This window comes from Marmota flaviventris, chromosome 1 (assembly GCF_047511675.1).
Source record: "Marmota flaviventris isolate mMarFla1 chromosome 1, mMarFla1.hap1, whole genome shotgun sequence".
Taxonomy (NCBI): Eukaryota; Metazoa; Chordata; class Mammalia; order Rodentia; family Sciuridae; genus Marmota; species Marmota flaviventris.
In genome coordinates, this window is record NC_092498.1 from 211,257,817 (window position 1) to 211,281,097 (window position 23,281).

Here is a 23,281-nt window from a genome sequence, read left to right on the forward strand (position 1 = left end):
AGCCACACAGGGTCTTGCTAACTTGCTGAGGCTGGCCTTGAACTTGCAATCTTCCTGCCTCAGCCTCCTGAGTCACTGGGAGTACAGGCATTGCCACAGGGCCTGTTTCCTCTGCCCCCTTCCTCCTCCCTTCCTTCTTTCCTCCTTCCCTCCCTCCCTTCCTTTCCTCCTTCCTTCCCTTCCTCTCTCCCTCCCTTCTGTGATGGAACTCAGCACCTAGTGCATGCTAAGCAAGCACTCTATGGCTGAGCTACACCTCATGCTGGGGTGATTCCTAACTTGAAATCTAAGGATAGCCTTCCAGGGTCTTAGAACTCGCCAAAAGGTGTGTAAGGGCTGAAATGTAGCTTAATGGTAGAGCACTGGTTTTGAATGCACAAGGCCCTGGGTTTAATCCCTAGTACTGCAAAAACAAACAAGCCAAAAGGTGCAGAAAATCCAAAAATGTATGGATGTTGTGTACATGAGTCTCTCTCCTTGCTTTCCTAGACTTCAAAGGAATCCCAGGAAAGCAGTGTCCCTATCTATATAAGCAATTAAAAAAATAGAAGCAGCCCCTCGGCAAGTCCTGTCTCTTGTAAATAAGCTGAGGAGGGAGATGATGGAGCCCGTCAGGACCCTGACAGTTTGCCGAAGGTTCCACTGTGACTCCTCACTTTGCTCCCTGGCAGCTGGAGCAGAGCTTGGAACTTGCTGCGTGCACGCACTGATTTTTCTCTATTCTATGTTGTAGCCACGCACTGATTTTTCTCTATTCTATGTTGTAGAAAATACTAATCATGACACCCGCCCCCACAAAGCGATACCTTTACAGTTTGAGGACCATGTCACTGAATTTTGTCTTTCCTCAACTGTAACCCCTCACATAGTGTGAGGTTTGAGGGTATTTTAGGCACTCCACCCACTCGATTCCATGTGTGAGTCTCACTTAACACCTATATATAACACTTTACTGAATACCAGACACAATCCTTATTTTATCCTAACACCAGCCCTGAGCTCGGCACTAATTATGGCCCTCCTTTTACTGAGAAGGAAGGTAAGGCACTGAGTGGTTAAGTGACTAGCCCAGGATAACACAGCGCACAGCTACTGTAAAGCTGAATTTGGAACCCAATGAGACTGCAGACTTCATTTTGGTAACCAATTTTTTTGTTTGTTGTGTGTATCCTATACACACACTGTAAAACGTCGGCTCCATAAGAAGCAGCCCGAAGCTTTGCCCCTGCAACCGCTGCTTCCACGCAGCAGGCACTGGACCTTGGCCTCCCCGCCAAAAAAAAAAACTTCAAGGTCGCGCAGCAGCTTTCCACCCTGCGCAGGCGCGGCAGGCCGACCTCCCGGAGACGTCCCCTCGCCGCTCCGATTGGTCATCATCTTTGACTGACAGAAGAGCCAGCGCAAGCGCACCAAGCCAAACCGGAGGCGTCCTCCCATATACCGAGACGCCCCCTCGCTGCACCTACTGGCCATAGCTTTTGACTGACTGAGAAATAAGCCAATGAAACCAAGCCCCTCGGGAAGGGGCGTACCCCGCGGGCAGTCAAATTTGCGCGGGTTTGGTCCTGGCGTCGTCATGGCTGCCTTCCGCGATATCGAGGAGGTGAGCCAGGGACTGCTGAGCTTGCTGAGCGCTAACCGCGCCGAGGCGCAGCAGCGGCGGCTGCTGGGGCGCCACGAGCAGATATTGGAACGGCTGCTGGAGACGCAGGACGGCGCCGAGCAGCGGCTGCAAGGTGAGCAGGAAGGGCCTGCCCTTGTCACTGCAGTTAACCTTGCCAGAGTTTTTTGTTTGCTTGCTTGCTTATTTGTTTGTTTGTTTGTTTATTTTAGTTGTAGATGGACAAATAGCTTTATTTTGTTTATTTATTTTTATGTGGTGCTGAGGATCGAACCCAGGGCCCCACACGTGCTAAGCGAGCACTCTACCACTTGCTTGCTTTTTTAAGGCCATTAAGTTTTCTTTGGTCTGGTAAAATTAAAACCCTAACATAAGAGAAGGGCACAGTGGAGCATGCCTGTAATCCCAGCGGCTCGGGAGGCTGAGGCAGGAGGATCATGAGTTCAAAGTCAGCCTCAGCAAAAGTGAGGCCCTAAGCAACGCAATGAGACTATCTCTAAATAAACTATAAAATAGGGCTGGGGATGTGGCTCAGTGGTTGAGTGCTCCTGAGTTCAATCCCCAGTAAACTGTACCCCTCCACCCCCACCAAAAAAAAAAAAAAAAAAACATAAGATTTGCCATTTTAGCTTTGTGTGTGTGTGTGTTTTTTGCAGGGATGGGGTCCAGACATTGAGCCTGCTGCTGTCACTGAACAACCTCCCAAAGTTCACTTTAGTCATTTTTAAGCACTAGGTTCAGCAGAATTAAGTACATTCGCACTGCTGGGGGACCACCATGCATATCTAGAATTTCCATCCTCCCAAACTGGAGCCCTGTCTCTATTAACACTAACACCCCTCCTCACTTCCCCAGCCCCTGGCACCCATCACTCCACTTTATCTCAATGAACTTGGCTGTGATGGTAAGTGAGCTCACATAGCAACTGCCCTCTGCTCACTGGCTTATTCCACTTAGCGTAATGTCCTGAAAGTTTGTCCACGCTGCAGCCTGTGACAAGATTTCCTTCCTTTTGTAGGGGATCATAGTCCACTGTATGGATGCCCACACTGTGTTTATCTGTGGTCTGTCAGTGGACACTGGCTATTTTGAATAATGCTTTACTATGATCACGAGTGTGCATGTATCTCTTCAAGATTGTTTTCAACTCTTTTTTTGGGGGGGATGGTACCAGAGATTGAACTCAGGGGCACTCGACCACTGAGCCATATCCCCAGCCCTATTTTGTATTTTAGAGACAGGGTCTCACTGAGTTGCTTGGCGCCTCGCCATTGCTGAGGCTGGCTTCAAACTCATGATTCTTCTGTCTCAGCCTCTGGAGCCACTGGGATTACAGGCATTACAGGCGTGGGCCCCTGCGCCCGGCCCCCTCCCTCCTCTTTACTTTCCCCTGCACTGATGGTTTGGGGATTGAAGGGACTGAGATTGTTCCAGGGAACCTGGGCTTTGAGGCACACAGACCCCGTGCACATCCGGTGAGGAGCTGTGTGCTTAGTGGGCAAGTCTCTCTGCTTCCCAGATGGAGAGATGGGTTTAACCACCCGCCTTGGGACTGGGTTGTAGCTCAGTGGTGGAGTGTTGAGCATGTGTGTGGCCCTGGGTTCCATCTCCAGCACCAGACAAAATAAAAATAAAAAGTACCCTCTGCAGAGGGCTTTTGATAATGCTTGGACAAAGAACTCTTGGGTCATCCCATGGCACTTGGTCAACACGCCAGCAAACAGCGCTGCCTTATGGACACCCACAGCGGGAGATCAATCCGGGGAAGAAGCAAGGAGGGATGTTGAGTTTTGAGTGGGAGGGTGGTGAAGGGTGGGAAGCCTGTCTGCCAGCCAGCCCTCCGCCATCAGGACAGGAAATCGGTTGGCACCATCCCCCACAGACATGGGGAGAAATGGCCACATAAGCGAATTAAATGTGGATGTCGGTGCCAGGGAGAACCCCTGGGAGTTCACAGTGGCTGCTCGAGGGTCGGAGTGCTGCAGGAGTGTGTGTGTGTGTGTTTAGGTTGTCACAAATACATCTAATACTTTTTTCTTTCTTTTTGGTACCAGGGATTGAACCCAGGGGTGCTCCACCACTGAGCCATATTCCCAGCTCTTTTTATTTTGAGACAGGGTCTTGCTAAGTTCTGTGGGGCCTCGCTCAGTTGCTGAGGCTGGCTTCGTACTTGCAATCGACACCCCAGCCTCTGGGATAACAGGGGTGCTCCCCCACACCTGGCCACACGAAATACTTTGATGAAACATTAACGTCAGTTTTTGAGAACTTAAATGCAGGCCCTTTTGGAAGCATTTTAACCTGTGTCTTCCGTGGGCTGGCAGATTGCTCCGACTCTGGAAGAAACACAGTAGCCTTCTTAAGATGTTTTTGATTTTTCTCAGTATTCTGTTCAACATGTGTTTATTCCGGGTAGTGTCTGGAGATATATGGGGAATAAAAGATGTGGTTTCTGATTCAAGGAAGAAAACAAGGGATAAATCATTCAGCGTGTGGGCCAGCCCACCTGCCATAGAGGCTCGTTTCCCAGGGAACCTTATTTTTGTGTTTATTTTCTTGTACTGAGGATTGAATCCACTGCTCTACTTCTGAGCCCCATCCCCAGTCCTTTTCATTTTTTGTTTTGAGACAGGGTCTCGCTGAATTGCAAAGACTGGCCTTGAACTTGGATCCTCCTGCATTGGCCTCCCAAGTGGCTGAGTACCTGGGGTTACAGGCCCGTTGCTACCCTGCCCAGCTTCCCAGGGGATCTCGAAGGCTGGGTGTGCCTGGAGGCAGGAGCACAGGGACATCCTGGAGCACAGGAGAAGGGAGCCCAGGGCTGTGAAAACTGTGAAACTCCACCTTTGAAGAAGGAAGGGTGGGGAGGACAGCAGGTGACAGGGTGAGAAGCTGGTGAGGGTCCTCGGGAAGCCAGCACGGCAGTGCCTGCCTGAAGCCCCAGCTACTCCGCAGGTGGAGACAGGAAAAATAGCTGGAGCCCAGAAGTTCTAGGACAGCATGGACACCACGGTGAGGCCCGAAGTCAGAACCAAAAAGAAAGACTCTCAGGTGCCTGTCGCGATGGGCAAAGGGTGACTTAGGCATAAAGAATGTCCACGGGCTTCTGCCCTTTTCAATGCTTTATTCACTCAAATCACTCAATACAATTCTACTCTATAGGTTCTTAATCAAGAAAATGGGAATCCTTAATGCTAGGCACTGCAGTAGACAGAATCAGTTCACAGCAAACAATTCTAGATTAATTCTAAGCACTGTAAATACACTTGACAGACACTCCCTCTGCATACTAAGCGAAGTGTCAGGTCAAAAGTCTCAAGCCTTAGGCTTTAAGTCTAGCAGATGCACACTCACTCAGACCGCCCTGATCAGGTCAGGACCCAAGGCAGGATTCTCCTAGGGTGGAGCTGACAGCCAGTTGAGGATAGGGTCCTAGGGAGAAGAAGTGGCTCTCACCATCAAGATGTGGCTGTAGAGTTTGAGAACAGTGAGGAAGATGCTGAGGAACAGGCAAAAGATGAGAAGAGTTGGGATGTCAGTCCAGGTCCTCATCAGGCTCTCAGCGTGAGGGCATCAGTGTCGGCTGGCTGAATGTCTGTTCATTTGCTTTTTTTATACTAAAATTTGGGGCTTCTGACCACCCTTTCAATCCCTACCAGCTCCCACGGGATTTCTCAGTGACATCATTTGCCCTGGGGTTACAGCATCTGGTCTGGTAGTCCCCACCCTGATTTTCTTGCCTCTCCCCCCTTATGGGGTGAGGACAACATGACAGAGGCTTCACTCTGAGCTCGTCAGGGTGGGGAGAAGTGACTTGTTTATAATGGAGGGCTCTGTAGGCTGCCTGGTGTAGGCTGCCTGCCAGGTTTCAAACTGGAGTTTTAAAATGGGAGTTGCTTAGGCTAAGGCCTAAGGCCATCCTTACAGTGCCTCTGAGCCTTACCCTGGAGACATGGAGCCTTCTCTGAGCAGGGCACAACTTTGCATCCTCTAATGCAGCCACTCAAGGCCCAGAGGGGAACAAATTAGCATATTGACCCAGGGAGAAGTCAAAGCAGGGGGACAGTTAGGAACTGTTGGGTGGCCTTGGAGGGACGGTGGACTCTCACAAGGAAGGAAGAGAATCAGAGCCAGACAGGAGCTGCCAGGCTTGGATGGTGACTAGGAAGTGGAAACTGAGTCCCGGGGTTCTAGGCTTCCTGATACGACTTGTTTTTGTTGTAAACTATGATTAGAGGCTGGGGTGCGCCTTGATGGTAGAGCCGGGGCCTAATATGAGGCTCCAGTTCATCCCCAGTACCACCAAATCCACACAGTTGCGATGGCGCACACCTGTAATCCCAGCTGCTCCAGAAGCTGAGACTGGAGGATTGTGGGTTTGAACCCAGTTTGGGCAACATGGAAAGACGCTTTCTCAAAAAAATAATAATAATAATAATAAAATAAAAGATCAGGTGTTACAGGAAGGACCAGAGCCAGATATGGTGGCTCACATCTGTATTCCCAGTACCCTAGGAGGCGAGGCAAGAGGATCACAAGCCAAGCCCACCCTGGGCAGCTTAGAGAGACACTGTCTCAAAATAAAAGGGGCTTGGGGCTGCCCCTGGTTCAGTCTTCAGTACCACCAAAAAAAAGGGGGAGAGAGAAGGGCCAGATCCCATATTTCACAATTTTTGGTGTATTTAAATGTGTTGTGGCAAAAATGTGCAAGTTCTGACGGCAACTCTGGAAATGGACTTGTGATCTGAAGTGGCGATGCAGCTTGCAGTGGGGGGTGGGATGCCCTTCCCTGGGACCTCCTGGGGGTGGGGGGACAGACCCCAAGGAGCCTTCTCTCCCTCTGCAGAGACACTGGCTGCAGAGGAAGAGGTGGCCCAAAGCCTTCTCCACTCAAAGGAGCGCAACTGCCAGGGGAATGCGGAGCTACAGCAGCTGGAGGCCGAGCTCCAGAGGGCGGCTGAGGACGATGCCCGTCTGCAGGCCAGCCTCCTATATCCTTGACCGTGCCCATCGTCCTCCCTAGAAATCCCTTGCATGGGGCTGGGGTGTGGCTCGGGGCGGGCACTCGCCTAGCAAGCCCTGGGACGGGATCCTGGTGCCTGGGCCCGACGGGCAGTGCGGTGGTCTCCTTCCAAGCCGGGGTCCTTAACGACCTGCCGCACTCAGCTCACCGGAGAGCAGCAGGAGCTCAGGGAGCTGGAGGCCGATCTGGAAAGACAGGAGAGGGACGTTGATGAGGACACGACCGTCATCATCCCTTCTGCCGTGTAGGTTCTAGGAACGTGTGCTGGGGCTCAGCCTGCGGCCCCGTCCTGCGGCTGCAGGTTCAAGTTGATGCAGGGGTAACTTTCTTCTCTCTCCCTCCCCCCCTCCCGCCCTTGTCTAGGTACGTGGCTCAACTGTATCACCGAATTAGTAAAATAGAGTGGGATTACGAGAGCGAGCCAGGAGTGATCAAAGGCAGTATCCTTTTATTTTTTTTGGAGAAACTGGTGGGAATATGAAGGGGTGCAGCCGCTCTGGAACACAGTGTGTGGGATCCTCAAAAACTAGAAATCGAGGGGCTGGAGTGGTGGCTCAGTGGTAGAGTGCATGCCTAGCATTCGCTAGACACTGGGTTCGAACCTCAGCACCACATAAAAACAAACTAATGTTTCCACCTAAAATTAAAGATACATAAATAAATAAATATTAAAAAAAAAAAAACAAAACAAAAACTAGAAATAGAATCACTCTGGGATCCAGCAGTCCTGCCACTGGGAATAGACACAAAAGAAGGGAGAGCAGCAGGGTGTGGCAGTCTCGGTGTCCCGCTCACAGCAGCGTTGGTCACAGCTGGCCAGGAGACAGTCTGACATCGTGAGCAGGGTGAGCAGGTGAGTTGATGAGCAAGCTGTGCTCCACCGGGACCCGGGGCACCGCCCTAAGGAAGGAGGTCTGGAGGCTAGAGGCCGCTGAGAACCCTAGGCCGGGGAGAGAAGCGGCAGCCAGCTGTGAGCAGTTCCACCCGGCCAGCGGCCACTTCATAGGGGCTGAGCAGGGGCAGAGGGGGGCTGGTGTTCCATGGGGACAGACTTTCAGTTTGGGAATGAAATTCTGCCGATGGACGGTGGTGAGGTTGCGCAGCACTGTCATGGTGCTTAACGCCAAGAACGGGACCTAAATGTGGGTAAGGTGTGGATTCTGTCACATTTATTTATATATTTATTTATGTATGTATGTATTTATTTATTTAAAAATGTTTTTAAGTTGTTGGTGGACCTTTATTTATTATATGTGGTGTTGAGAATAGAACTCAGTGCCTCACCCATGCTAGGCAAGCACTCTACCACTGAGCCTTCCCTGTATTGCCCAGGTTGGCCTCTAACTCCTGGACTCAAGGGACTCTCCTGCCTCTACCTCCCAATAGCAGGGACCAAAACCATGCACAGGTCACCATGCCCTACTAAAGAAATGTTCTGTATTTTGGGTTTTTTTTTTGTTTTGTTTTTTTTCCCTTTCCTGTGGTACTAGGGATGGAACCCAGGGCCTGGCTCATGGGAGACAAGCACTCTACCCCTGAGCCATGCCCCAGCCCCTTACTTTTTTTGGTACCAGGGACTGAACCCAGGGTGAACATAGAGGTGCTTCACCACTGGGCCACATCCCCAGCCAGTTTTGAGACAGGGCCTGGCTGAACTGCTGAAGCTATCTTTGAATTTGCAATCCTCCTGCCTCAGCCTCCCAATCTGCTAGTATTACAGGCATGCTCCACCACACGCAGCCGTACGTACTTCACACTTTTTAAGAAGATAGCATGTTAATTTTTTCTTCATGAAAATGTATTTTAGTCTCTAAGTATCTTTTTGTAAGGGGTGCTGAGAATTGAACCCATAATCTTAAACTACAATTGAGCTACATCCCAGCCCCTCTAAATATCTTTTTTGTTTTGGGGTTTGTTTTTCCACTGTGTTAGACCTGAGTATCTTAAACTTTTTTTTTTTTTTAAAGGCTGGCCAAGCCAGGTAATCCCAGTTACTTTGGAGGTTGAGGCAAGACATTCACAAGTTCGAGGCCAGCCTCAACAAGTTAGCAAGACAAGACCCTTTCTCAAAAGTTAAAAAAAAATCAAATGTTAAAATGGCAGTCCCCTCCCCGCCCCCAGGTTGTGGAAGGGCCAGGTGTGTGAGGGGTTTTCCTTGCATTGGAACCTTCAGTCCATCACGGCCCCAGCGTGGCCCAGCCCATCCACCTGGACAGCACCCAGCTCTCCCAGAAATTCATCAGTGACTACCTCTGGAGCCTGGTAGACACCGAGTGGCAGCCAGGAGCCTCGTGACCTGCAGAATCGGCCTTGGCGGGTAGTGGGTAGCTCCGTGATGATCAGTTTAAATATGTGTATATATTCTGCTGTGAGTACAACTAAGTAGAACAAATAAAAAAAGAAAAAAATGTTTGTATATAAAAGGAGTTTTTATTATCCTTTTGTTGTTGTTGTTGTTAGTGGGGATTGAACCCAAGGCCGCTTAACCACTGAGCCACATCCCAGCCCTTCTTCATATTTTCTTTTGAGATAGGGTCTGTCTGAATTGCTTAGGGCCTCCCTAAGTTGCTGAGGCTGGCTTTGAACTTGGTAGGATCCTCCTGCCTCAGCCTCCTGAGCAGCTGGACTATAGGCCTGGGACACTGTGCCTGGCTGCAATGTTTCTTTTTCTCCCTGATTTTGCAGTGGGATCTTGGCCTGACCCGGGCTACACAGCTGTAGGGCCCTGACTTAACCTCCCCTTACAATGACACTGTAGCCTAGGACCACAGAGTCTGTGCACTTCTCTTCCCCTGATGCTGGAGATGGAACCAGGCCTCCTGTGTGCAGGCCAGTGCTCTCCCTCCACTGGGAGGCACCCCAGGTTCTTAGACATGACGTGAAAGGAGAGCAGAGCCCCATCCACACCAGCAGCCAACCTCAAGCAAGGTTTGGGAGCAGATGTGGCTCTCCCTCCTCAGCCCCAGTGACGGGGGACAGGTTAGGCTGTCAGGGCTGTCCTGGATGATGTGGGACATTTAGCGCCTTCCTTGCCTCCGCCCACTGAATACTAGTAGCTCTTGCTCTCTCATGACAACAGGACATGTCTCAGCCATTGCTGGGTGTCCCGGGGAGAAGTGACACACAAGGCCAGTCTGCAAGTCTGGCATCAGCCCCTTGGCCTTTGGCTGAGGAGCTGCTGTCACCTTGGTGGCCATTCTTGCCAACATGGGGCAGGATGCTCGCCCCAGATGGTTCACCCACAGGACCACAGGAGCCAGGCATGGCGCAGCCCCAGCCCACAGCGGAGTCCAGGGGTGGAGAAGAGGCGTGTTTCCCTCTGGTCTTGCAAACAGACTGGCAGGCTGCAGGGCACAGATAAGGGCACAAGGAGCTTTTATCTTTGGCCCTGGCCCAGGCTCTAAGTGCCCTCCTCCCCCAGAATCAGCTCTCCCTCCTGAAGGAGAAGCCTGGCTTTGTTCTGGGAGGGGGCCGAGGGGTGTCCCCTGCTGGCCACTCATCCCCAGCATCCTGGACCTGTTTCCCCAAGAAGACAGTCCCTTCAGGGAGGCTGCGCCCAAGCTCAGAGGGACTATGTGCCCCTCACCCTGCTCCCCGGCTTCTCTGCCACTTTGGCCAACCCAAGCACTGACCTACAGAGGGAGCGAGTGGGTGAGGAACGTGGCCGAGTGGGGCCCGGCAGGCGGGTGCAGGGAGGTGCCTGATCTCACAGGGACGGGGAGGCCCCTGCTCTCCCCATGCCTGGGCCCTGACTCACTGCCCAGCGTTGGCCTTGTGCCCAGGACAGCCTCGGCCTGCAGCCTCCAGCCCGAGCCCCACCCCCACCCTGGTGGTTCTCTCAGAGCCGTCCCATCGCCACTAGCTTGTTCTCGAATTCAAGAGGCTCCCGAAGTACTGGGCCCAGACCTGCTGAGGTAGGAATGAAATTCAAGTCCCCACAACCAGGGAATGAGGAATCGGGTCACTTGCAAGACGGGGACTTGGCCCCAGCACCATCCAAGACACCTTTATAGACGTGAAAACTGAGGCACGGACAGTCTGGGGGCTTGCCTTAAGTCACAGGAGTGACACCCTGGATTCTGAACCACACTGCTGGGACCCCAGGGTCAGCTCTCACTTCTAGCCTGAGATCAGACTTGAGCTGAGGGATCATCTCCGCTTCCCAGGTGGGACCTGGTCTGTGAGGGGTCTGTCCTCAATGCAGAGCACCCAGGAGGGAAGCGGGAGTTCACAGTGGAACCCATGGCCGCACATGCTGGAGCCCCAAAGGGGACAAATCAGGCTGACATTGCAGTGCCCTGCTGTCCTGTTGCAGGCGTGGTGTCACTAGGTGGCCTGGCTTGACATCAGTGTTTCTTCCCTGGAAAACAGAACCACAATTGTATCAGGTCTGCAGGCCAAGCCCTCGCACTGGCCCTGAGATCAGCTTGGTGGCCCCAGCTGGGCGTCTCCTGATGCCCTTCCAGGTTTTGCAGGGAAGAGATGGATCCTCAAGACGGTGCTAGGCCACTGAGCAAGGGCAGCGCAGGGGTGGCCATGTCCTTTTCTTGAGCCCTCCTGTGGCCTGGCATCTGGTATCCCTTACTGTGAACCCACCCTGCAGAACTAGGAAAGGCAGGGTCAAGGTTGTTCTCCATCTACAGACAGGAAACAGGGGCGGGGCGTCCAAGTCCAGAGGCCGGACTCCAGCGCAGGTGGTGGAAGGCAAAGCCACCATCCTCCTGCTGCCCTCGACAGGCTGAGAAGAAGCCAAGAGGACTGGCGGTGGGTTGTGGGCATGACTGGGTCTGAGACTGGAGCCTCCAGGTGACTTGCCTCCTCCTGTGGCCTGCACTCTCAGCGCTCCTGGTGGCCTCTCCTGTTCCTCAGAAAGGTAGGCTCGCTGCCCAGGTCTCGCCAGCCCTCCCGCAGAAGCACACCCAGTAAAGGCCACACGAGGTCCCGCAAGGGCGGTGGGCCTGGCCGCGTGTTTTCTGGCAGTGAAGGAACCCTAGATAAAGCCATTAATCTCAGGTTTTGCAGGCAGGTGACAGAACTGGGGTTTTTGAATCCAAGTCCTCTGAATCCAGAGCATGTCCTGCTAATTCGACCATGAATGAGATCATTTCAGTTGGTGATAAATGAACTAAAGAAAATAAAACGCTGTGGGAGGGAGAACTCTGTAGGGGGCCCCAGGACGGAAGGTCACTGGGCCCAGACCTAAGTCCCCAGGGAACAAAGGTGTAGAGACAAACTCCCAGGCAGGGGGACAGAAAGCTCAAAGTGCAACAAGGAAGCTGGCCTGGAGGGGACCTTGATCACACTGGGCCTGCAGTCCACAGTGGAATGTGGGGAGAATTTTCAAATTCCTGTAGTGATCCAAGGGAACCTGCCTGCCGTTGACCACTCCCCTTTGTGTGTGTGTGTGTGTGGTGGGGATGAAACGCAAGGACTTGTGCATGCTAGGCAAGGGCTCTACCACTGAGCTCTTGACATAAGTCACATGCAGCAGCCTGGGCCATCTTGGTGACTGATCTCACTATTTACCCCCAAATCTCCCTCCAAGTCCCTCAAGCCCCATCCCAGAGGCACCCAGGCTTCAGGGAGAAGCAGGATTCAGCAAGAAGGGACACCCCCATTCCCAGAGCAGGAGTTAGCACAGAAATGGGAGCTGCCAGGAGGGGAGCCGGACAAAACCCAGGAGGCCTGAGAGTGCCGCCCTGCTCAGTGCGGTGACATGAACTGGGCCATGTCACACAGAACCTCAGCTGCTTTCTTATCCCCTTCATGACGGAAAATCACTGCCTGCAACTGGGGGCGGGGTGGGGCGCAGCCAGCTGGGGTCAGGGCAGCACCCCGCCGGCCTCCACCCTCAGCCCTGTGTGCAGCCCCGTGGGCTCCAGGCTGACTCACCGCAGACAGCTGTGGTTTGGGACGCCTTGGGACGTCAGCCCAGGGGGCAGGAGCGGGCAGCCGGGGGATGCCAGTCAGGAGTCAGGCTGGGGAAGCTGCTTCCTCCCACTACCCATCCTGTCCTGGCCAGACCTGGGAGCTTCCAAGTGGGACAACAGAGACCCTGACCGCTCACGCCATCCGCGTGTGCGCGCATGCGCACACAGCCCCTAACCCTGCAGGGCCCGCACCCCTAACCCTGCAGACCCGGGGGGACCAGCCCGCAGCGGACACCTTTCCCTAGGGCCCCTTCTAACCCAGAGAACTGCAGGCAGAGAGCATCAAACCCGGCCACAGGGACCTCATGCCTCCCCTCTCCCTTCTTTAAAATGGGCAGCTGTCACTGTCCCTCCCTCAGGGAACCATCATGAGAAGCAGAATTAACCCCTGAGAAGCTATGCTCTTTTTGTCTAATTTTATTTATTTTTTGCGGTGCTGGGGATGCAACCCAGGGGCTAAGCAAGCACCACCGAGCCAGGCCCCCAGCCCCCCAAGATTTTCCGTAACTTCTTCCGCAGTAAGCAGCCCGGGCCAGACGTCAGGAATGTCCATGCCCTCTGGCCTCTTCGGGCCACCCTGCCCACCCCAGCCCTGCTCCCAGCCTCCCTGCCCAGCCTGGGCCACCCGTGTCCTCACCCCCACGGATCGCCCTCGCCCCCTCCCGGGCCTCCCCATTGTACTTGGAGCCACCCCGGCTCGTTGATCCTGTTTGCCACACGGTTGAGCATCGATTCATTCAATCAAGCAATTATCGAACGCCGCGTGCAGGCCCCGGACGCTGCCCGTGTGGGCTGCTCGGTTTTCTCTCCCGGAGGCGATTTGGAACGTTCCCAAAACAAAAGGCGGAAGGAAGGAAGGAAGTGCCACCCGGTGGACACCGAAAAGATAGCAGGCCCCGTGCCTGTCTCCGGCCACTGCAGAGCCCCCACCCCCTCGCGAGGCCCGGCCACCGGGATTAGCATCGAGCTGGGTTCCGGTGGGGAAACTGAGGCTCTAGGGTGCCCAAGGACACCCAGAGAATCAGAGCAAGGCCAGGATGTTATCCGAGGTCGCTGGCCGGGTGTGTCCCCCCTTGGTTTCCCAGGCTCCTTTACCAAGTGGCTCCCGTTGGGCTCAGCCAGTGTGAGGCGCTGGTAGGGGGCCAGGAGGCAGGGATGGGCTGTGGTCTGTCCCCTGTCACTGCCAGGACAACATTTGCAGAGATCCTTTGTCTGGTTCCCAGCAGCTCTGGGTCTCCAATATTACCCTCTGCGGCACCCTCCACCCTTCCAGAAGCTTCTGCGGCTGTTCATTTCCAGTTTGCCTCACTGCCCGCCCCTCCAAATTTGTTTTTTTAAAAGGTACAGTAGCACACTCCTAGAACCCCCGGCGACTCAGGAGGTGAGGCTGGAAGATCACAAGTTTGAGGCCAGCCTCAGCAGTTTAGCAAGGTCCTAAGCAACTTAGTGAGACCCTGTTTCAAAATAAAAAATTAAATAAAAAGGGCTGGGAATATGGTTTTGTGGTTAAGTGTCCCTGCGTTCCATCCCCAGTACAAAATTGTTTTAAATTAATTATTTTTTAAGACAGGGTCTTACTAAATTGCTAGGCTGGTCTCCCATGTGCTGTTCTCCTTCCTCAGTCTCCTGAGTCACTGGGATTATGCCTGTGCGCCACTCTGTCCAGCTAGAAGTGTATTACTTCTAATAATACACAATATAAAATCTGCCATCAGAACCCTTTTGAATGCACCGTCCATGGCGTTAGGAGCGTCTCCATTGTTGTGCATCATGTCCATCTCCAGAACTTTTCCATCTGCCCACACTGAAACCGTCCCCAGTAAACACTCAGGCCCCATCCCCTCCCCAGTGGCTGGCTCCCAACATCCTACTTCCTGTCTCCAAGATCTGACCACTGCGCGACCTCCTGTGTGGGGAATGATATTATTCATCTCATCCTCTCTTTTTATTTTTAATTTTTTTGATACTGGAGATTGAACCCAGGGGTGCTCTACCACTTAGCTACAACCCCAGGCTTTCTTATTTTTTATTCTGAGACAGGGTCTAGCTAAGTTGCCAGGCTGGCCCAGACTTGCGATCCTCCTGCATCAGCCTCTCTAGTTGCTGGGATGCCGCTCCTGGCAGGATTCGCCCTTTTGTGCCTGGCTTACTTCACTGAGCATAATGTCCTGGAGGGCCAGCCCTATGTAGGATGCCAGGAATCCCTTCCTTTCAAAGGCTGAGTCACTCTTCCTTGTGTGGAGGGACCACAGCTTGTCCCTCCTGGACACGTGGGTCACTCCCACCTTTGGGCTAGGAATGGTGTTTCTGGGCCAATGTCTGTTCAAGATTCTGCTTTCAAGTCTTTGTGTCTGTACCCCAAAGTGGGATTTCTGGATCCTATGGTAATTGGATGATTTTGCGGGGAGGGGAATCATCATACTGCTTTCCATAGTGGCTGCACCCCTTCAGTTTACCAGCCAAGCTCCAGGGTTCCGATTTCTCCACATCCTTGCCGACGACGTTGGTTATTTCTGTTGTTTCATGTTGTTTTGCCAATTACAGCCATTCCAAGAAGTGTGAGCTGGTACCTCCCTGTGATTTTTTTTTTCTGTTTTGTCTTTTTAGCCTTCCTTTTCCTCTATTCCTCCCACCCCACCACCAGGCCTGGGGATGGAGCCCAGGGCTGTGCCAGGCAGGTGGGCAACGGCTCCACCACTGAGCGACATCCTCAATGCTTAAGTTCTTTGTCTGCTGTAGGCTGTTTCTTTTTCCTTTAAACTTTTTTAGACACAAGGTCTCCCTATGTTGCCCAGGCTGGTCCTGAGCTCCTGGGCTCAGGTGATCCTCATCTCAGCCCTCCAAGTGGCTGGGACTATGGCTGTGTACCACCATGCCCGGCGGGGCTCTTTCTGGCCCCGCCCCAATTGATACGCCAGCGCCACCCAGGCTTTGATTTGTACCTGCTCTGAGACAAGAGCTCTGAAGCTCCCTCAAAGCCCAGGCAGGGAATGCTGGGGAGCATGAGAGAGGATGGAGGGGCAGGGTGCTCAGGTGGGCAGCTGTGCTGGTGCCCAGGGACCCGGGACTCTAACCAGACAATCCCTCCATGGAATAAGACCAGGATTGACAGAATTTATGATTGCACTGGGCTGTGAAATCTCTTAATTTTCATATCGAGCACTGAATGTGACCGTCAGTTTTAGCCTTCATCTTAGCTCAACCAGTCTAGAAAAGGGCGTGAAGTGAAAAGTCCTTCAGAAGTGTAGGCCTTGGGCTGGGGGGTGTAGCTGGGTGGTAGAACACTTGCCAAGTGTACAGGGAGTCCTGGGTTCAGTCCCTAGCACTGGAAAAAAAAAAAAATACAGGAAGAGAGAAAGAGAGGGGGATGGTGTTGATGGGACCAAGTGCCAGAGGGAGGGGGTTGGGACATTGTTCCTTTAACCAAACACTCAAGTCTCCACCTGTTAGTTCTTTCTCTTGCTTGTGGACAAACTCAAAAGTCACCTCCTTAGAAAAGCCCTCCTTAGATGAAGTCCCTTCTCCCTGCCAATCATTTGTCTGCCCATTGCCGTGTTTAATTTTTTCCAGAACATTCCTTTCAGATACTTATTTGTAATCTTCCCTCTTATTGTGGGGGATTGGTTCAGGACCCCCACAGATGCCAAAGTCTTTGGCATTCAAATCCCTTATATAGAATGGAATCACATCTGCGTAGAACCCACGCAATCCTCCCAACATCTGCTCTAGGTGACTCGTAATACCCACTGCCAGGTGAATGCCAGGGATATCACTGTTACATTTTACTCTTCAGGGCAAAATGTCACACACGTTCAGCACAGATACAACCTTTCTTCCCGAATATCTGTATCTGCAGTTGATTGAATCCAAGGATGTGGAACTTGTACATGGAGGGTTAGCTGTATCTATTTTTCCTCTTCTATCTAAAATGTTAGCTCCATGAAGACAGTAGGACTCAACGTACAGTTGTCCCAAATGCTGAGAACGGTGCCTGGCACACAGTAAGCACTCAATAAATGTTTATCAAGTGAATGGATGGAGCTGGGAATCTGGCAAAGCCCTAACTCACAGAAGCACCTGGTGGAGTATGAAATCACCAGCGAGCGTGACATCACCCACAAGGAATCACAGCACTCCATGAAGGCTGCAGCCCATTCTGTGCTCCTTTCTGGATCTTTCTCTGGAGGACTCTAGTCCACTACTCAATGAAGGAAGAAAGCAAATAGAGGAATACCACATCAGGTTTAGCCAGATGGCTCATTTAAGAAATTTAATCTATCACAGTAAGACATTCAGGATAAAAAAAAAAAAATTCTATACAGTGTTTTAAAATGCAAGTGTCCATACCCCTGAAGCAACTACAAGGACACCTGGATGTCACTCTCCTGAAACAAGCTACACGGTCCAGTCCGTGTGAATAATCTTTGTACATAAAGATGAGACATCTCAGAGACCACTACCCCTAATGCAGAGCCCCTAGAAATGTCACCAACGATTGCAGCAAACAGGGTTTGCAAAAATAAATAATTTATATATATATATATATATGATAACATTCAAAAATATACAAAGTGCAAACATAATCACAAGTGCTACCAGCTGCACAGGGATCTATTTACATGCTTCAGAAAGAAAAGACCAGCACAGTTTACTACTGGAGTCACAGTGTTTGATCATTGCGTACTGAGCCAGTAAGAGTCCCTTCAGATGTCTCTGTGTGGGGATCCGGGAGGCTGCCCCTGTATCTTTGATCCATCCCTGCAACCATACAATGATAAAATTTGTGGCCATTTCAGGAAGAATCCTGGCTTTTCAAGTTCCATCAAATGACCTAGAGGAGATTCCCTAAAGGGTGAAAGGCTGTGAGTTTCTCGTGTGCAGCCTTTGAGGATCACAGACAGGGAAGTTAATGGCTCTGGGACTTTTGCATAGAAGTGACCTGGCAGATGTTAAGAAAATAAAGCAAGCGGCCTGGGAGCTCAGGGGCAGAGCGCTTGCCTGGCTTGTATAAAATCCTGAGTTTAACCCTCTGCACTGGCAAAAAGGGAAAAAAAAAATAATGCAGGAGGGTTTGCCTATTCCAAATATTCGCAATCATGGCTTTGAAGCAGTCCCCAGTGATCTGACCTTTTCTTTCCTCCACATGCATCTTCTCCTGCATTCACCAACACGGGCCACCTCCGGCCAGTGATCCCATCCCAACACACGTGACAGAAAACAGTGCAAAATAACAAGAATGTCACATTTACACAATGTACAACCCTGAACTGAAAAAGTGCGAGGAGATCAAAGGAAGCGAAGCACAGGATCCGGTGGGCGGGATCAGGGCGCAGTCCGGAGTCATGGAGGGCGGAGGCAGGGCGTCCCCAGGAACAAGGTAAGCGGGTGTTTCAGGCACTTCACGAGTATTAAGGGCGACTGGTGACTCAGGCTTTTCCTGGGGAACTGGCAAAGCTTTGGCGAGGGAAAGCGCGGGACGGTGCTGCCTTAGCAGTAGGGGGCGCCCTTCCCCTTCAGGGTCAGGCTCCCTCTGGCAGCAGGGAGGCGGAGTGTGGAGGGGCGTGGGCTGGGGTGGGTGGATGCGGCAGTGCCTGGGACCTTGGAACACCTGCTGTCACGTGTTCCAAGCCACTTGCTGCCTCTCCTCCTGTGTTCCACTGTCCTCCGCTTCTTTATGATGCAGGAAAGAAAAGGGCTGAACTTAGAGGAACTGAGACTCATCCCGGCTCCTCGGGTCTTTTCCTCTTCTCCTTCATACGGAAAGAAAAAACCAAAACCCCAAGCAGAACCCGCTCCGCGGCGCTGTCAGAAGCCTGTTCTGCCTCCCAGATGAATAAATATATAAAACAAAGCTCTGGCAGACAGGCACCAGGCTTTGGTGGCCAGCGGCGCCTTTGGTCTTTGCTGACTCTGAAGGAGACGGAAGCCCTGGGGGTGCCAGAAGGGTTTAGAGGAAGTAGGTGATAGCCAGTGGTCAAGGGCCCCGGGAGAAAGTGTCCTTCCTGCCCATGAGTGGCAACAGGTTCCGGGAAGGGACTGGGCTCTCAGCAGCTGTTCACGCCACATCATCCTCCAGGCTGACCATCTGTCTCTGTCAACAAGATGGTAAACACCGGAAATGATCAGTCCAACATTCAGTAAACATGGCCAGAGTCCACCTACTTCTCACCTCCCAGACCAGGCCCTTGACGACTCCACCCTGGTCCCTGACCGTCTCTTTCCTGCACAGCCACCAGAGGGCGTTGGTGAAAACCTGAGGAGAGTTTTCTGCTCAAAACCCTCCATGGCTCCCACCTCACTCACTCCCTGCAGCCCACAAGATCCTCCTGGGTTCTACCCTATCACCTCCCTGCCTTCACTTCCTCCCACTCTCTCCAATCCATCCACCTGGGCCTCAAACCAATAGGCACTGTCCTACCTCAGGGCTGTTGCACTGACCACTTTTGCATTCTGCACATTCCCCACTCACTCAGAGAAGCTTGCTTTGGATTACTTCATCTAAAATCACATCCCCTTGCTCCCAACCCCTCAAAACCCTTCTCTGCCATCCTCTGGCCTTGCACCTGGTAGGCAAGTCCTCTTCCACTGAGCTGCACCCTGGCCCTTGACTTTCTTTTTCTCTACCACCAGCTGACTCCTCTATTTGCTCATCCGATGTCCCTCTCACTCCCAGTCAAGAAACTCAGCACTCTGAGGGGAAGGCCCAATGCTTGGTAGGCTTGAGTGGGCACATGGACAGAAGAGTCTACCCTGGGCCTGCCTTGGCCCTCGAGGACCTTTTGCCAAGGGCTGGCGGGGGCCCCAGGCTCCGGCCTCCCTAAGCCTCTTACCGAGGGGTAGGTGTAGCCGTCCTGGCTGCGGCAAATGTGGACCTGGTCCTCCGTGGTCTTCTGGTACACGGGGTTGTCAAAGTTGATGCTGTTGATGTTTTTCAGCCGCCAGTTCTTCCAGACGAGGAAGGCCCCAAAGCAGAGGAGGACAAGCAGCACTGTGGGAGGGGAGAGTGGCCCTGTCACGTGGCTGGCCCTGAGACTGGGACCTGCTTAGTGGCACTGACAACACCTATCCCAGGCCTCGGGCCTGATAGTGATTTTGTTCTGAATGCAAAGCAGCCCTCTCTCGTTGTTCAAAGGGAAACCCTCCACAGACAGGACGGAGGTCTACTTGACGCCACTGGATGAGCCTCGAGCCAGAGGTAGCTGCTTGTCCTCGATTCTTCCGCGATTAACTGCACACTGGGGAACTGCTTTTTTAGAAATGGGATTTTCCTCTGCATATGGGGCCACAATTCACTCTTCTTTTTTGCAGAGATGAGTGGAATGCAGAGCCTCAAGCACGTCAGGCTGAGCTGTGCCTGACCTGGCCACTTCATTTGGCCTCAGTCGGTGAGGGGGGCAGGGGGCTCTTTGTCTCTTGCACAGCCAGTGCTGGGAGGTGCTTAGCTCCTTGCTCTCTGAACGGGGCAGCCCCGGCAACCCTGCCTTTGCCCCTGGGTCCCACAGTGCCAACCACAGTGGATCCAGGGGACAGGCAAAGGCTCACTCTGCCTGGATTTTATGATTCTAGAGGCCTGGGCTCTGCTGGGAAGACCCCCAGGTGGGTGTTACCCCCAGTCTGGAGGGTCCGACCTGCCATGTCTGTCAACCCACAACTGGGCACCAAAATTCAGGCCATGGGTCTCTGCAAGTGTGCTAGGGCCCCCTCAACAGGATTTCCTCAGAAAAAGAAAGGTCACTGCACTGTTATTAGCAGGGGCGAGAGGGACAGTGTTAGGTCACCTGCAAACGCCCGCATTGGCACAGCGGAATCCTCAGGTGTGCTTGAGGCCCCCTGGGAGCACCTACCCAGGCTGCCCTCTCCCTAGCTGGCACCTCGGCTGCCTGACTGTGCCCCTTGGCAGTCCCAAGGGGTAAGACGTCGCTTCCTGGTTCTGTCCCCAGTACAGGTCTGGAAGTGGGCTCAGTACACAGTCGGTGCTTAATTATATTGGTTAGATGAATGAAGCTGGGGCTGTGGCTGGGTTTAGAGGAAGCAGGTGATAGCCAGTGGTCAAGGTGGTGAACAGGCCACATGGTGGGCTGCTCCATGCTTGAGGGAGGTGGGGGGCCCAGCAGGCTGAGCGTGGGGTCACAGGGGACTTGTGCTGGGCCATGCTTACCAATGGGGAGGACGATGGACAGAGCCCCCACGCTCCGAGGCTTCTCCTCCTTCCCTCTGTCGGCAACTTCAGCCAGGACTGCGGGGGAGAAGGGACACAGTGAGGCCCAGATACGAAAGGCATCACATAGCAGAGCCAGTGGTCATGCAAAGGAATGGCTGACACATCCCATCAGCCTGTTCAAGTTCAAGGGAACATGGAGGTCCTCCCAAGTTCAAGTCAGGCCATGCTGGCTTACTCATGAGCACAGCTGCCCTCAGCACCCACAGGGGGTGGTTCCAGAAACCTCTACAAACACCAAAATTCACAGATGCCCAACTCCCTTATAGGAAAGGGCGTAGTTGGGCTTGGGCTGCAGCTCAGCAGTATAGCGCTTGCCTAGCTGTGTGAGGCAGTGGGTTCCAACCTCAGCACCACATAAAATAAAGATATTGCATTTATTTATAACAAAAAATATTTTTTTTTTAAAAAGGAGTAGTGTTTGCCTAGAACATATGCACACTCTCCCATGAATTTTATTATTTTTTAATTAAAAATGTTTCTTTGTAGTTGTAGACGGACATCATGCCTTTATTGTATTTGTTTATTTTTATGCGGTGCTGAGGATCAAACCCACTGCCTCACACATGCTAGGCAAGCGCTCTGCCACTGAGCTACAGCCCCAGCCCTAATTTATTTGTTCTAATTAGTTATACACGGCAGAAGAATAGATGTAGACACTTTGATATAGCATATACCTCCCATGTATTTTACATCATCTCAAGGGACAATGTAATTCCTGATACAATGAAAATACTCCTGTACACAGTTGCTGTCCTCTATTGTTTAGAGAATAATGATGAGGAAAAGCATAGTCTGTATGTGCTCAATAGATTGAACCCAGAGGTGCTTTACCACTTAGCCTCATCCCCAGCCCTTTTCATGTTTTATTTTGAAACAAGGTCTCACTAAGTTGCCAAAGCCCTCACTAAATTGCAGAGGCTGGCCTCCAACTTGCAATCTCCCTGCCTAAGTCTCTCAAGTGGCTGGGATTATAGGTGTGTGCCACCGTGCCTGGCAGATACAATTTAAAATTTTTGTTGTTGTTGTTGTTGAACTGGGCGTTGAACCCAGAGGTACTTTACCACTGAGTCATTTTTATTTTTCATTATTGAAACAAGATCTCTAAGTTGCCCAGGCTGGCTTCAAACTTGTGATGCTCTGCCTCAGCTTCCCCAGGCGTTGGGACTGCAGGTGTGCACAACCACACCCAACATCTTGAGATTCAAAAGTTTTCAATCTGCAGTTGGTGGAATCCACAAATGTAGAACATGACGATATAGTGAAAGAACAGGTTGAGTAAAATTCGGGTTGTAAAGAATCAGGTCAAGGGCTGGGGCTGTGGCTCAGCGATAGTGCACTCGCCTGGCATGCATGCGGCCCGGGTTCAATCCTCAGCACCACATACAAACAAAGATGTTGTGTCCGCCGAGAACTAAAAAATAAATATTAAAAAAAATTCTCTCTCTCTCTCTCTCTCTCCCCCACTCTCTAAAAAAAAAAAAAAAGAATCAGATCAAGTAAAATTCTAGGGGCTGGGGATGTGGCTCAGTAGTAAAGTGCTTGCCTAGCATGTGTGAGCCCTGAGTTCAATCCCCAGCACCGCCAAAAAAAAAAAAAAGAAGAGAAGTGTCTTCTAGGAGCGAGAGGTTCACCTCAGAGGTAGAAAGCTTGCTTTAGCTTCACATTGATGAAACATCTCTGAGATGGCAGAGGGTCCTAAATCCACTGATGGATTCTTAATGTTCGGTGAGGTTATTGGTGGAAGTTTCCTCCCACCGCCCACCCTGGGACCATGGATTTAAACCAGGGGTACTCTACCACATCCACCGCCCTTTTTAAATTCGAGACCAAGTCTTGCAAAGTTGCCCAGGCTGGGCTTGGGCTTGCAAACCTCCCTCTCATCTGGCTGAGATTACACAGATGCGTCACTGCACCAGGCTTGAGGGGGTATTTTCTAGGAGTTCCCCTCTCCACGAAGCAAAAAGGTTTCCTGTTCTCCCTCAGGCACAGGAGTTCCCGTTTTATTTCCTTAATGGCTGAACAAAGCCTTCAGCTACTGTGAAAGGAAATTTAAAAAAAAAAAAGATCTGAAACTTGCTGATGTGCTTTTTTTTTTTCCTGCTCTGAGTCAAGAGTTCCGTTTCTCTGCAGCTGATGATGGGTGGGCACCCCCTGGTGGATAAATGGATGAGCTACTGATTAATTCCCTGACCAGCTGGGTTCCAACACTGGGTTGGGTGAGGACAGCCAGGCTCTGGCCACAGCCACAAAATGGAAGGTGGAGCCAAAAAGCTCAGTACAGCATCAATGGAAGTTGGTTCCAGGTTTACCCCATCCCCTCTGCAGACACCAAAACGCAAAGATGCTCTAGCACCTTATATAAAATAAGGTGTTATTTGCATGTCACCTGGGCACATCCTCCTGTGGACTTTAAGGCATACCTAGATGACTTACAATACCTGATACAATGTAACTGTTATTGGTGCTGGGGATCAAACCCAGGGCCT

General features: G+C 52.0%; 2 protein-coding genes across 2 annotated transcripts in view; one reads left to right on the forward strand and one right to left on the reverse strand.

Moving 5' to 3' along the window:
* The first annotated feature begins 1,547 nt into the window (after positions 1–1,547).
* On the forward strand, positions 1,548–9,052 carry Spc24 (SPC24 component of NDC80 kinetochore complex). Its single transcript, XM_071610009.1, has 5 exons — positions 1,548–1,736; positions 6,468–6,612; positions 6,784–6,888; positions 7,008–7,084; positions 8,818–9,052. Exons 1-5 carry the CDS (start codon positions 1,577–1,579, stop codon positions 8,937–8,939), a joined length of 609 nt encoding a protein of 202 aa, XP_071466110.1. The 5' UTR covers positions 1,548–1,576; the 3' UTR covers positions 8,940–9,052.
* A 7,760-nt stretch (positions 9,053–16,812) lies between these two features.
* The window catches only part of Ldlr (low density lipoprotein receptor), a 40,294-nt gene continuing 33,825 nt past the window's right edge, over positions 16,813–23,281 (reverse strand). The window contains exons 16-18 of the mRNA XM_027955302.2: positions 20,733–20,810; positions 19,405–19,562; positions 16,813–18,665 (exon numbers count right to left, since the gene is read on the reverse strand). Coding sequence (XP_027811103.2) covers positions 18,630–18,665; positions 19,405–19,562; positions 20,733–20,810 — 272 coding nt within the window. The 3' untranslated portion in view covers positions 16,813–18,629. The remainder of the gene's footprint in view (positions 18,666–19,404; positions 19,563–20,732; positions 20,811–23,281) is intronic.

Bases quoted from the DNA above. Each gene is read 5' to 3' on its own strand.
- Spc24 (XM_071610009.1), top strand. From the start codon at position 1,577: ATGGCTGCCTTCCGCGATATCGAGGAGGTGAGCCAGGGACTGCTGAGC. The intron at 1,737-6,467 runs GTGAGCAGGAAG...CTCCCTCTGCAG, and splicing joins CGCCGAGCAGCGGCTGCAAG to AGACACTGGCTGCAGAGGAA. The intron at 6,613-6,783 runs ATATCCTTGACC...GACCTGCCGCAC, and splicing joins CGTCTGCAGGCCAGCCTCCT to TCAGCTCACCGGAGAGCAGC.